General features: G+C 34.0%; 1 protein-coding gene across 1 annotated transcript; it reads left to right on the top strand.

Moving 5' to 3' along the window:
* The first annotated feature begins 7891 nt into the window (after positions 1 to 7891).
* On the top strand, positions 7892 to 8445 carry LOC122048578 (CRIB domain-containing protein RIC10-like). Its single transcript, XM_042610131.1, has 3 exons — positions 7892 to 7972; positions 8055 to 8142; positions 8213 to 8445. The coding sequence occupies exons 1-3, from the start codon at positions 7892 to 7894 to the stop codon at positions 8443 to 8445; spliced, it is 402 nt and encodes a 133-aa protein (XP_042466065.1).
* Positions 8446 to 12197: the final 3752 nt, after the last annotated feature.

Genomic DNA, 12197 nt, shown 5'->3' with positions numbered 1-12197 from the left:
CGCATGGTATCTTTGACATAATGACCAAGGGTCGATTCTCTGGAACTGACGACCTGAGATTTATCCTGCTATGCGTCTATGGCCTGTGTACCTGTATGAACCTCCTTCCATATTCGTAGGGTCAGCACTAGGGGAGCCGCTAAGATAGCGCATAAAAAAAAAGGTTGTTATCGGAAAAGAAAACTCAAGTCATTTATTTTCAATAACATTACTTTGATTGGTAAACAGTAATATCTTATATCATTCTTATTTTATTTGTTAGATTTACCAAACATCAAAATGGAGTTTTCCAGAAGTGAACTCTCCATTGATGATGACAAAACATGTCTTGTAGATAGTCAATACACACTATTCTTAAAGATAAGAAATTCTTTATTATGATACAAGTGTGCATACTATATGTGGTAGTATAAAAATGATTGAAGGTTGAAGAGATAACATCCTTTTACTCAAAGAAATAAAAAATCTTTATCAATAACGTTTTATATTCCCTCAAGTCTCAGATAAATAAATGGAGTTTTAAAGATATTCGTCGAAATGAATATCATGTTGAGATTGCAAATGAAGATAATACATAATATTTAATTATAACAAATATTGTCTTGGGTAAGAAAATTATATTAGAAAAATTAACTGCAGTATCATCTGAGTTACACTATACAAATATATGTATCATTGAAGTATATGCCCTTGCAAAGCAGAAGTTTGTTGAACAAAATAATTTCACCGCATGGCATGATCGATTAGGGCATCCTGATGACAAATTCCGCTGTCTCCCAGTGCCTCAGTCAGCTCGTCCCTAGAACAACACAGAAAAAGCAAATCATAAGTGATTATTAGTCTTGGACAGTTGAATAGTACATGAGGGAGGACAGACATCTAACTACTAGCCAGGATTTAACCCTATACCTCATGATGCCAATATCATCATGCACTAGCCAACTATATGTCTCGAGGGGACTTCAATTGGGGTATCTTGAATCTATAACGATGTGGCGAATCATTAAGAATTCATATAAGCATTCATTGAAAAATCAAAATATTTGACTTCCTAATGAAATTTCATACGCTGCTTGCTCACAAGGGAAGTTAATAATAAGGTCATCAATAACTAAAATTAAGATAGAGTCCTTAACATTTTTAGAACGAATTCAAGGTGATATATGCAAGCCCATACACCCACCATGTCCATGTGGACCATTTAGATATTTTATGATATTAATTGTCACATCAATAAGATGGTCATAAGTGTGTTTATTATCGACTTGTAATCAAGTATTTGTAAGGTTCCTTGCACAAATTATTCGATTATGAACTCATTTTTCGAATTATTCAATTAAAGTCATTTGTCTCGATAATGCTGGAGAATTTACTTTTCATGCTTTTAATGATTATTGCATGTCCATTGGAATAAATATTGAACATACAGTAGCATATGTTCATTACACACAAAATGACCTCACAGAGTTATTGATAAAACATCTTCAATTAATTGCAAGACCTTTGCTAATGAAGACAAAAGTTCCAATTTCTACTTGGGGGCATACTATTTTACATATAGCTACACTAATCCGCATCATACCCTTCGAGTTATTATGAGGTTTCCCCTTTACAATTAGTTAATGGTCAGGAACCAAATATTTCTCATCTAAGAATTTTTGGATGTGCGGTTTACATGCCCATTGCTCCACCACAACGTACTAAGATGGGTCCTCGAAGAAGGTTGGGAATTTATGTTGGATTTGAATCTCCATCTATTATTAAATATCAAAAACAATTGACAAGAGATTTATTTACAGCATGCCTTATCAATTGTCAATTTAATGAAATAACATTCCCAGTATTAAAAGGGAAAAATAAACAGTTGTAAAAGGCAATTATCTAGCTTGAACTATTATTATCTCATTTTGATCCTTAACAAAGCAAAGTGTTCAAAAGATTATTCACTTATAAAATTTAGTCAATCAAATACTAGATGCATTTACTGACCCAAAGAAAATGACAAAATCATGTATTGCAGCTGCTAATGCTCCAATTACTGATGTCCCCGAAGGACAACCTAAAATTGCAAAAAAGCCTAACCTACAAGTGAAACTAGTAGATCTATTAGTTCTAAAGATAAATGTTCTCATAAAAGAAAAGAATCAAAGGCTCAAAATGAGAAAGTAATAACTCTGAAAGAGTCTCTAATCATTGATAATATGATTCCAGAAGAATCTCATGTACATGATAATTAAGAGATCTCTATAAATTATGTTATGACTAGAAATAGATTGAATCAAAATGTAATTGACACCGATGATATTTTTAAGTATCATATTGCATATAATATTGTGAAAGATGACAAGGATCATGAACCAAAGTCTGTTAATGAATGCAGGCAAAGAGGGGAGGTTACTCTATCTTTCTTCTTAGTTAATTATTTATCTCCTCCCACCCAACCACTTATGAGAGGAGGTTAACTTCCTAAGGTGAAGGAAGGGGTTGAGGAGAGGGACGGAGGATTTTTATCCTCCCTTATTCCTCATCTATTTCCTTGAGTTCTTTTCTCTTCCCTTTTAACCTCCACTCGGACAGAGTAAGGGAAGGGAAACTTCTAGTTTTCCTGAAAATAAAATTTATTTTAAATTTTATAATTTGAGTGAAATTTTTTTTACATCAGCTAGCTATCGATAATGAAAATTATTGATAATGAAAATTAGATATCACATACCAAGGAAGATAGAAAAAATAATTTAAAAAAAAGTGGAAGAGACAAAAAGTAATAATAAAAAAAATGAAAATTTTAGAATAGCTATATAGTGTGTAGTGAAAAATGATTGTTTAAATTTAATAAAGTAGATGATTTATTCTAAATTTTAGAGATATTATAGAGAAACTGATATGAATACTCTTAATTTATATTTCAAATCGGGGGTAAAGAAATAGGTCATTTGAGGATATGGGGAGGATAAAAGATTATAAGTGATACCTATGATGTGCATAATCATTTTTACTATAATTAGTTTATTATTTATTTATTCAAATTATTTTAAGAATTTGAAAATACGTCGAAAAAAAGTTTTCATTTATTGATATTTAATTTTTTAAAAAAATATTTCTATTTAACATATTATTAATATTATACTTTATAATTTTAATTTATGGAACATATTTATAAAATTCTATTTGTTCAAAACTTTACTTGTAAAAATCAGTTTTTTTTATATTAGAAATAATATTTTTAATTGAAATAGGCTCCGCTTAAAAAAAAAGTGAAATCACTCTAAAAATAATAATTGTTAACTGAAATGTCTTTTTATATGATCATAATCTCTTAAAAATTAGGAATTGTTTGGCCGTTCGATCATTAATTTCAGTCGCTACTATTAATCTTAGTCGTCACGTTATTAATTCTAATTGCCTATATTAATATGAACCGTTCAGTCATTGTTAGTCATTAATTTCAACATAACTTACTATAGTAAGAGATAGAGAGCTCAACGAACTCTCTGGACATGATTGAATTAGTTAGAATGGACAAAATTACTATCATAAAATAAGAATTCTAATTTCGACAAAGTCAAAAAAAAAACTCTCCTGCTGGGATGATGTATTCTACCTTTTGCTATTACAGAGATCTCAAGGAACTAGGTTGAAATATATTGCTTAGGGAATTGAGCTCGGAGCGAAAAATTCAAGGAATTGAGCTTGAAGCAGAGAGTTCAAGAACTAATTTGGGAGTGGAGAGCTCAGAAGAATCTTAAATAGGTTATACAAAAGAGTAGGGTCATAAATGAACTCATAAATAAGTTTGGTATTCAATTTGATGAAATTTTATTTATGTTCATTCAATACACATAAGATTAATTAAATAAATAAATTTGAACAACTTGTTAAATTAAATAAAAAAGTTTCAACAGATACGTGTTCAGTTCGTTAATGTTAATGAACAATATTCGTGAATAATTATACTAAAAGATGATTATGCTCACGTACCTCAGACTTCTCTCACAGCTCATTTCCAGGTTATATGAAAGAAGTAAATCACATAGGTAGTTTATAGCCAATCACCACCAAGTGGCTAGAGGGTGGGAGGAGTTTTTTTCCTCGAGGATATGTGCTGGTTGGGAATTAATCCCTTATACCATTGTAGCAAAGTTGCTACCCTTTAGCCAACTGAGCATCCCATGGGGACAACAATATTTATGAATAAGAATAATATTCGAGAATAACGTTCATAAATAATGTTCATCAATAAAACTTAACTTTTAAAAAAAATAGATTTATATTATCAAATTCAATAATCAACCAAACCAAACTAAAATATAAAAGTTCAAATAAACTTGAATTACGAGCTCGATGACATCTAAATAAACTGAGTTCAAGCCAAGCTTGAACTCAACTAAAGTTCAAGCTCATAATAAAGAAACCAATCCAAGTTTGAATAATTATTTCAATGACTTGATTTATTTTAAGCTTGATTTGGCATGAGTCGACTACCATATCAAACAAACTTGAATATCAGCTTGATTTGTTTACAACCCTAGAGAGAAGAGAAGAAAAGAGAAGAGAAAAGAAGAGAAACTATATATATAGAAATTTGTTAGTTTGCATATCCGTCCGGACATGACTCTGTGGGCGATTGAATGAACCCGGGGCTCTCGAAAGTGATCCAAGGGCCCGAAAATGGATTGGGTACCCTGACTGACTTTCAAGTATCTCGAGTTCATTTAGTCATCCACGGAATCACACACATATAGATGTGTAGACTAAAACTCCTCTCTTTATATAAAATAAAATAGGAAAAGAAGTTAAAATCCAAAGAGCCACGTTGAGTTGGCTATCTCATCTAGTCAAATTGGGTCGACTTCATCGATCGACCAACCAATGATTATTGACTTAGTTGACTTACACTTAATCAAATTAAGTTGACTATTGAACGAGCATAAATAAAAAATATAAGATAGCAACATTGCCATAAAATAAAAGAAGATCCCTATACATTTTCCAAAAGTGTCACTCTCGCAACGTGGATCCAACCAACAAACTCTATAATCTGAGTTCATTCTGATCTGAGACAACATCTACAGATCTTTGTTTGCTGTATAATAATGTATGTATTTAAGTGGGAGACATACAGATGTCTGCTAGTTGTTTGCACCAACATCATCATTATTATTATTATTATCATACTAGAGTATTCATGTTGTTTAAAAACTTGTATCTGGTAGTGAATCAGCAGGGCATGTTCTAGGATCAATATGGTAATCATTGTGCTTCAAGATCTAAAAGATTTCCAAAGTTCATTGATATCTTCAACAATATAAATGCTTGAACCTTCAAGTATTTGGGATGAAGTAGTTTTGCAATATGTGACCATGCACTTTTTCAGAGTACTTCAAGTTCTTTGTTTTGGCATATGTTATTTCTTCAAATCATAACATATTATTTGCACGATATAATCTAGGGTTGACTTGTCGGTAATAGTTAAAATCTCTTCGATTCCTTAGTTAGTCTATAAGGTATAAATAAATTGAATCGAGTCGAATAATATGAAGATATTTAAATTCGAGTTTAAAAAATATATATGATATTTGAATTCGACCCAAAAGTTGAAAATATAAATAATTTTAGAGCTCGATTCAAAATAAAATTCAAACTCGAGTTCGATTTTAATTCGAACATAATTAAATTATAGTTTGAAATACTTAAATTCGAATTCGGCTCGAATTATTCTAAGTCACTTGGGCTGCCGAACACTAAAGAAATTGAAGAAATTAAAGTGCTCATGCTACCGAGCACTTTAGAGACTAAGGTAGCACTTCAAATGTATTGAGTATTCAAGAACCCAAGCTAAACCACAAGGAGCATTGGCATGTCATGTGTCTCGTACCGGTTGGTGTGGAGTAAGTCACATAGACTAAACTTTGTTTTGATAATTTAAATATCCAATTCTTATAATTTGATTAACCCTGAAGGTGATAGGTCCGACCCCATAAAAGTTTTTCATCGATCAGGATAAATCGAGAAGCGTAGATGAATTTTGATAGATGGCCTAGTGTCATAAGTAATTCGGATTTCTCAGGTGTAATGTATCTTGGATGAGATTCAAATGCTTGTTGCCTAGGGAGTCAGTCCCAATTTATTCCTAGAGAATTATTCCCCTAAAACTTGATCTCTACTCTCTTATAACAATCTACTACTGAGTTCTAACTCGGGTATACCTGTGGGAGCACCATAGCCCTAACTTGTGGCAAAGGTGATGCACGTGTTGGTTCTGGTGGTTGTGCAACCTGAGCGTGGGTAGAATAATGGTATAACATAATTTTGGTGAAGTCAAGGTTATAGTTGAACTCTATCTCTTTAAAATGAATTTGCTCCACACACAATGCTCACAGAACATGACAATTGTCTCCCAAAATATGACTTTATCTTGCGTTAGCAGCACTGAAAATCACAAGACATCTGAATCGAAGAAACTTCTCGAATTTTTTAAAATGCAAGTATGGAATGCAATACTTGCTTTGATTTGAATGGAATGAATGAAATGAGAAATGAGAGATCTTATTTATACCAAATGAAGGGATAGAAGAACTTTTGGATCAATTATATCTCATTCATCTAACTTGAATTGGATAATCTAGATCGCATCGCTTCCCAAAGACACCATTATAACAAAAGGTGAATACGCTTGTCCCTAGCACCCCCGCCCCCAAGGACACCATATTCCATGCCTCTTCATTTGGATGCCTTCATTTTGAAATCAATGGTTGAGATTGAGTCATTTGAAAGGGCACTTATGCCTTCTCATTGGGATGAATCTAATTTATCCATTTTAATTCGACGATCCAAATTAAGTCAGGTAATCAATCCATGTGATTTGTTATTCACACACTAATTGGTTAAAAATTAATGTTTTACCATAAACGCCTCTCCATGCTTATCCCAAGACATTTGGAAGGGAGATAAATCACGGTGACTGAGCGACGACTCTTTAGATGGGAAGGATTTTATTCTTGAGGGGATTGTTCCCCCAGAGATTTAATTTTTGTTCTCTTATGACAAACTGCTATTTAAATACCAACTCGACTATGTTAGTGGAGGTACATAGCCCTAAACTTTTTTTTTGATAATTCAATTATCCAGTTATTCAAACCGAATAATCCTGGAAGTGACCGATCCGATCATACGAAAATTTTTCATCAACCATCAGGATAAATCGAGAAGTACTTATGGAGACCTATTCAAGTGGCCAATTAATGTTGTTAAAGTTGTCATCTTATTTAAGAAAAATCTCTAAGTGTACCGTAATTGAAATTCAACCCTTAAATATCTTATTAACGGCTTAAAAAACTTTAAATTGTTGAGCTAGAAGGAGATTATTATCCATGATATCCACGATGAAACATTAGTTTCAACAAACGATGATTAAACATCAATACAAAGTACCACGTACCAAATCTTTAGCACTACTTTAGTGGATAAAACGTAGTCAACAAGACGTTGTGCCCCTTTCTGTTCTCTTCTTCATTTAATATATTCAACAGTAAGTCATTTCCACCAGCTGTTTTTTTATGCATTTGTTGGCCTCCTGGACAATAATATATGCACTTGCACCTTCATATCTCTTCCTTTTGATCCATCCCCTTCCTCTTCCTCTCTGCGGGGCCAAAAACAGGATTTTGATGCAGCATTTGGGTTGCAGAACCTTCTTCCCCGAATCAAAGAAAGTGGTCTGCAGTTCCATTCAAGTTCCCTTGCAATCAAGATGAAGGGGCTCTTCAAAGGAATCAAACACCTCTTTGGTAGGAACTCTTTCAGATCACCTATTTCTCTTTCTTTCTTTCTTTCTTTCTTTCTTCCAGAACAATGAACCCTACATTCAGGTTCAGCTCAGAAGGAGCATGAGATGGAAATAGGGTTCCCAACAGATGTGAAGCATGTCGCTCATGTTGGCTTCGACAACCTGCATGGAACCTCCCCATCTTGGGTACTGAAGATCAAATCTATCCAACAAAAATCCTTCCTTTTTTCCTCTGTTCATGTGATTTTTAATTTTTTTTTTTCTTCAGATGAATAACTACAAGGCCTCACCTGACTACTTCGCCTCTGGTTCTTTCAGTCATCTCGATTCCACAAGCAACTCCTGGGCTTCCCTAGGTACCTCGAGAAGTTCTCCTCTGCATGTGTTTTTTTACTTTCGGGTTTGTAAAGCATTTCTGATCCACAGATTTTGAGCAGAGGGGGCTTCAACCTGCTGCAGCAGCAGATCCTCCTGGTACAGTGCCAGAGCATCCATGTCCAGAGCTGCCGAGGGCACCTAAAAGGCCCAAGAAGAAGAAGGAGAAGGTGAAGTCCCCTTCCCCGACGAGATCTTCTGCGGCATCAACAGATTCATACTCCACGGCAATGGAGGATGTTGGTGATCAAATGAGGGGGACTTTTAGAATATATGTAAATTAAGGGTTGGATGTGCATACTATTTTCTCATGCCATGTTCTTTGAAAAGCTAATTAACTTGAGTTATACTTCCATGAATCTTTTGGTAGACTAGGATATTAAGGGGGGTATGTGTGTGTGGATAAGTAGGTTTTTGATGGTCATTTTCTTTTTTTTTTATCGATCCATATCATTAAAAGGGCGATCTTTTAAATTTTATTAAATTTGATATTCAAATTATCTCTTTGTGCGATAAAAAATGACTCACTCATCCATTGTCGGTCTCATAATAATCCATTGTCGGTCTCATAATAAGATAAGGGATTAAATCATGGTAATCGAGCGATGACCTCTCTAAGTAGGAGGAATTTTATTTTTTAAGGGATTATTTTTTAGGATTCGATACCTGTTCTTATATGACAATCTACCACTAAAGTATCAACAAGATTAACCGTAAGTATTCCATCTTAATACAATTTTGATCAAACTTATTCCAAGGTGTTTCACGATAAATTACAAAGAGATATTGTGAGTATTAAATTACATATGAAATGCTTTTTGATAAATTTTGAAAGAGGAAACTTCTTCTAATGATACGGAAAATGAGGGATGTTGTTTTAATTTTGGGTCATGTTTTTTGAAAATGAGGGGGCATTCAGGATATATATAAATTAAGGGTTGGATGTACACACTACTTTTCTCATGCCATGTTCTTTGAAAAGCCAAGACCATCTTTAATTGATACTCTTTTACACCATTTTGATATAAAACAGACACCAAATACACTCTAATGGAAACCCTAAATTTGCACATTTTTTTGGTGCAAGTAAACAATGCAGCACCCTAAATTTACCCAACTTTTCGCAGCTTTGTGTTATGTTTAATTAGAAGGCCAGCAGATTAAGGCAAAGGGATGAACGCTTATTAACTTGTTAGGGAAGAAAGCTCTTTCTTTATTTTCAATTTTCAATTTTAATTTTCTAAAAACAATATTAATTGTCATCTAACAATACTAACAAATGTACCTGAAATCTCATTCATATATATAGAATCAATCACTGTTCGCATCAATCCAAGATACCAGAAACTATATAATATCAAAGTAAAAAATAAAAATAACCAATGAATGAATTAACGAATTGCTTTTCTAGCCTCTGGCTACGGTGCAACGGCAACAACGATTCTCAACCACTCACGAATCAATCTCAGTCACGGCACTACTCTGCATGTTAGGGAGTGTGAATCTGCAGAGGGGACAGGTATTACTCCGTGTCAGCCACTCCCTCAAGCAATCATTGTGAAATATATGACGGCACGGCATCTCCAAAACACGAGTCATTATATTGAAGTCATCCAAACAAATTGAGCATACGCCGGGCTCTTCTACGATCTTCTCTTGAAGCCCCTCCACCAGCGCTGCAGGTGCCCGCGGCGTGAGCCCTCTGACGGGCTCAACGTCGATGTGGTCACCCTGGGAGAAATATTGTTGTTCCAAGTAATAGAGCGGGGTGAAAATGGAATGAGCCACCCTAGGAGGAATCACAATCTGAGAGAAGAACTCCATCGTGGATAATTGCATGATCGGAAAACGATCGTTCACCGCTCTAGTGTATCTTCGAAAAGCTAACAAAAGAAGATCAAGGTCGATGGTGCGCACGTGATCTGCCGCCACATGGGAGAGCATCCGCCGCGTCTCGTCGTCCCAAGCGGCCTCATCAAGGATATAGTGTGGCTGGATGGTGAAGTGGGCGTGCTCAACGGCATGGGTGTTAGGAGAAATCGTCCGAAGGGAAAAGTGCATGATCAATTCGGGTGGGAGTGTGTACCGGGAACGCCGTGTCACCACTCTCGCCTCCATGCGAATTACATAGCCGTTTGCGGTGGCTTCCCAACCGGCCGAAACCTCCATTGCAACAGCGTCCACAACTGCATTGCTCATCAAGGCCGAAGACGACGCCATCAAGAAGAGGAGCTAGAGAGATGGCAATTAAGGGAATATTATTGCAGAATTAAGAAGAGTCGGAGGAGGGATTGATCGTTTATATAGAGCGTGTTTAACAAATTTTGATTCTGTTAATTAGTTCCTAGTAATTCTCTAATCAATCGACTTGTTATTATTATTTTTTTGAATCGTAAACCAATGCATTTCCTGTCCAAACCAATGCATTGCCGCTAAATTCTGTAACCAATTTAATATATAATTACATTTGGAAAAAAATATTTGTTCTTATTTATCATTATATATCTTTATACGATCCGTAAATCTTATAAATATCTAATATTTAATTATTTAATAGTGATTGTTTATAAACTATTAGGGAATTTTGTTAGAGTCATTAGTTTAGATTGATCCCGTTGAATTGACTTGCCTCGCCTTACTAAATAATTTAAGTCAGCTTCAAAATTTTCAGCCCAACAACTCTAAATTGATCGTTGGATTTTTGGCGCACTAGCTTGCACAACAACTCTAAATTTAATTATGGTTTAAAAATTTATATAACGTATTTTATTTTATTAACATCAGAATCAGCGATTAACTGTTTTTTATAATAACATAATAATCAATATATATATATATATATATATATATATATATATATATATATATATATATATATATATATATATATATATATATATATAATGTATTATTATGAATAATAAATTGTGCCGTTATACATAATTATTATTAACAGAAAGTGAATAATATAACATAATAAATTAAATCAATGAATAATCAAATTGCTTGAACACGTTTATATGCGGTTCTGAGCTAAGCTTGACACAAACTATCACAAGTCGTTCCTTACCGTTACAAACAATATATATACCAAGATTCGTGCCTTACGGCCCACACATTTGGTTGCTTGAATTGGATCCAAGCCTAGCCTAAATCTATGACTCATCCAAATAGACGCATACTGCCCAGCAAGGTGCCTTGCTGGACAGTTGGTTCGAGCAGCCACCACGAGGAGCGGCTGTTTTCTACGATTTCTGCAAATCTAGAAAAAAAAAAAATATTGAACCAATTAATATCAAATTTAGGATGACCAATTTAATTCTATAGAAAATTTTTATCGATCATTAGAATAAATCAAGAAATTCTCGCGACAGACGACGGCCCAAAAGCTTAAGATTTTGTAGTTGTGCATCTCATTTGAAGGATAAAAAATATTTATAAATGCATTTACATCGTAATTATGGATCGAATCGCAGATCCGTAGATGACAACTTGACACTCTTCAGTTGCACAATAACCCCAGTAGCACAATTAATCTTCAAACCTAGAAGCAACAAGGTAGTGAGGTCTGGCGTCATATGAAAGTCATATATCATGCCAAAACATCAATTCATCATTTGACAGCTTGCAAACGGCAGAATGCGCACCAAACACTCTAAGAAAAAAAGTCAATTAACTATGGAATAATCGACCGTTAATTGGTCACTATTTGAGAATAGCGATCCATTAATTCCGTCGCCATAAAATTGGTCGTTGACATTATTAAATGATGAAATTTTAGTTCTGTCACTAAGTAACGATGAAATTAAATTTTTCATCATTAAAATTAGCGATAAATATTAACATTCTGTCACTAAAATTAGTGACTGATTTAATTCCGTCGCTAAATTTGATGATGGATAATTTAATTTTGTCACTATCTAACGACGGAATTAAAATTCCGTAGTTAAATTCATAAACTGAATTACTATTTTGTCGTAGCTTTAGCAACGAAAATTTTAATCCCGTCGCTAATATTGACGACGGAAACTATAAC

Source organism: Zingiber officinale, chromosome 2B (genome assembly GCF_018446385.1).
Source record: "Zingiber officinale cultivar Zhangliang chromosome 2B, Zo_v1.1, whole genome shotgun sequence".
NCBI classification, from domain to species: domain Eukaryota; kingdom Viridiplantae; phylum Streptophyta; class Magnoliopsida; order Zingiberales; family Zingiberaceae; genus Zingiber; species Zingiber officinale.
The sequence above is the reverse complement of the archived record's forward strand: the minus strand, read 5'-3'. Positions and strand labels throughout refer to the sequence as shown.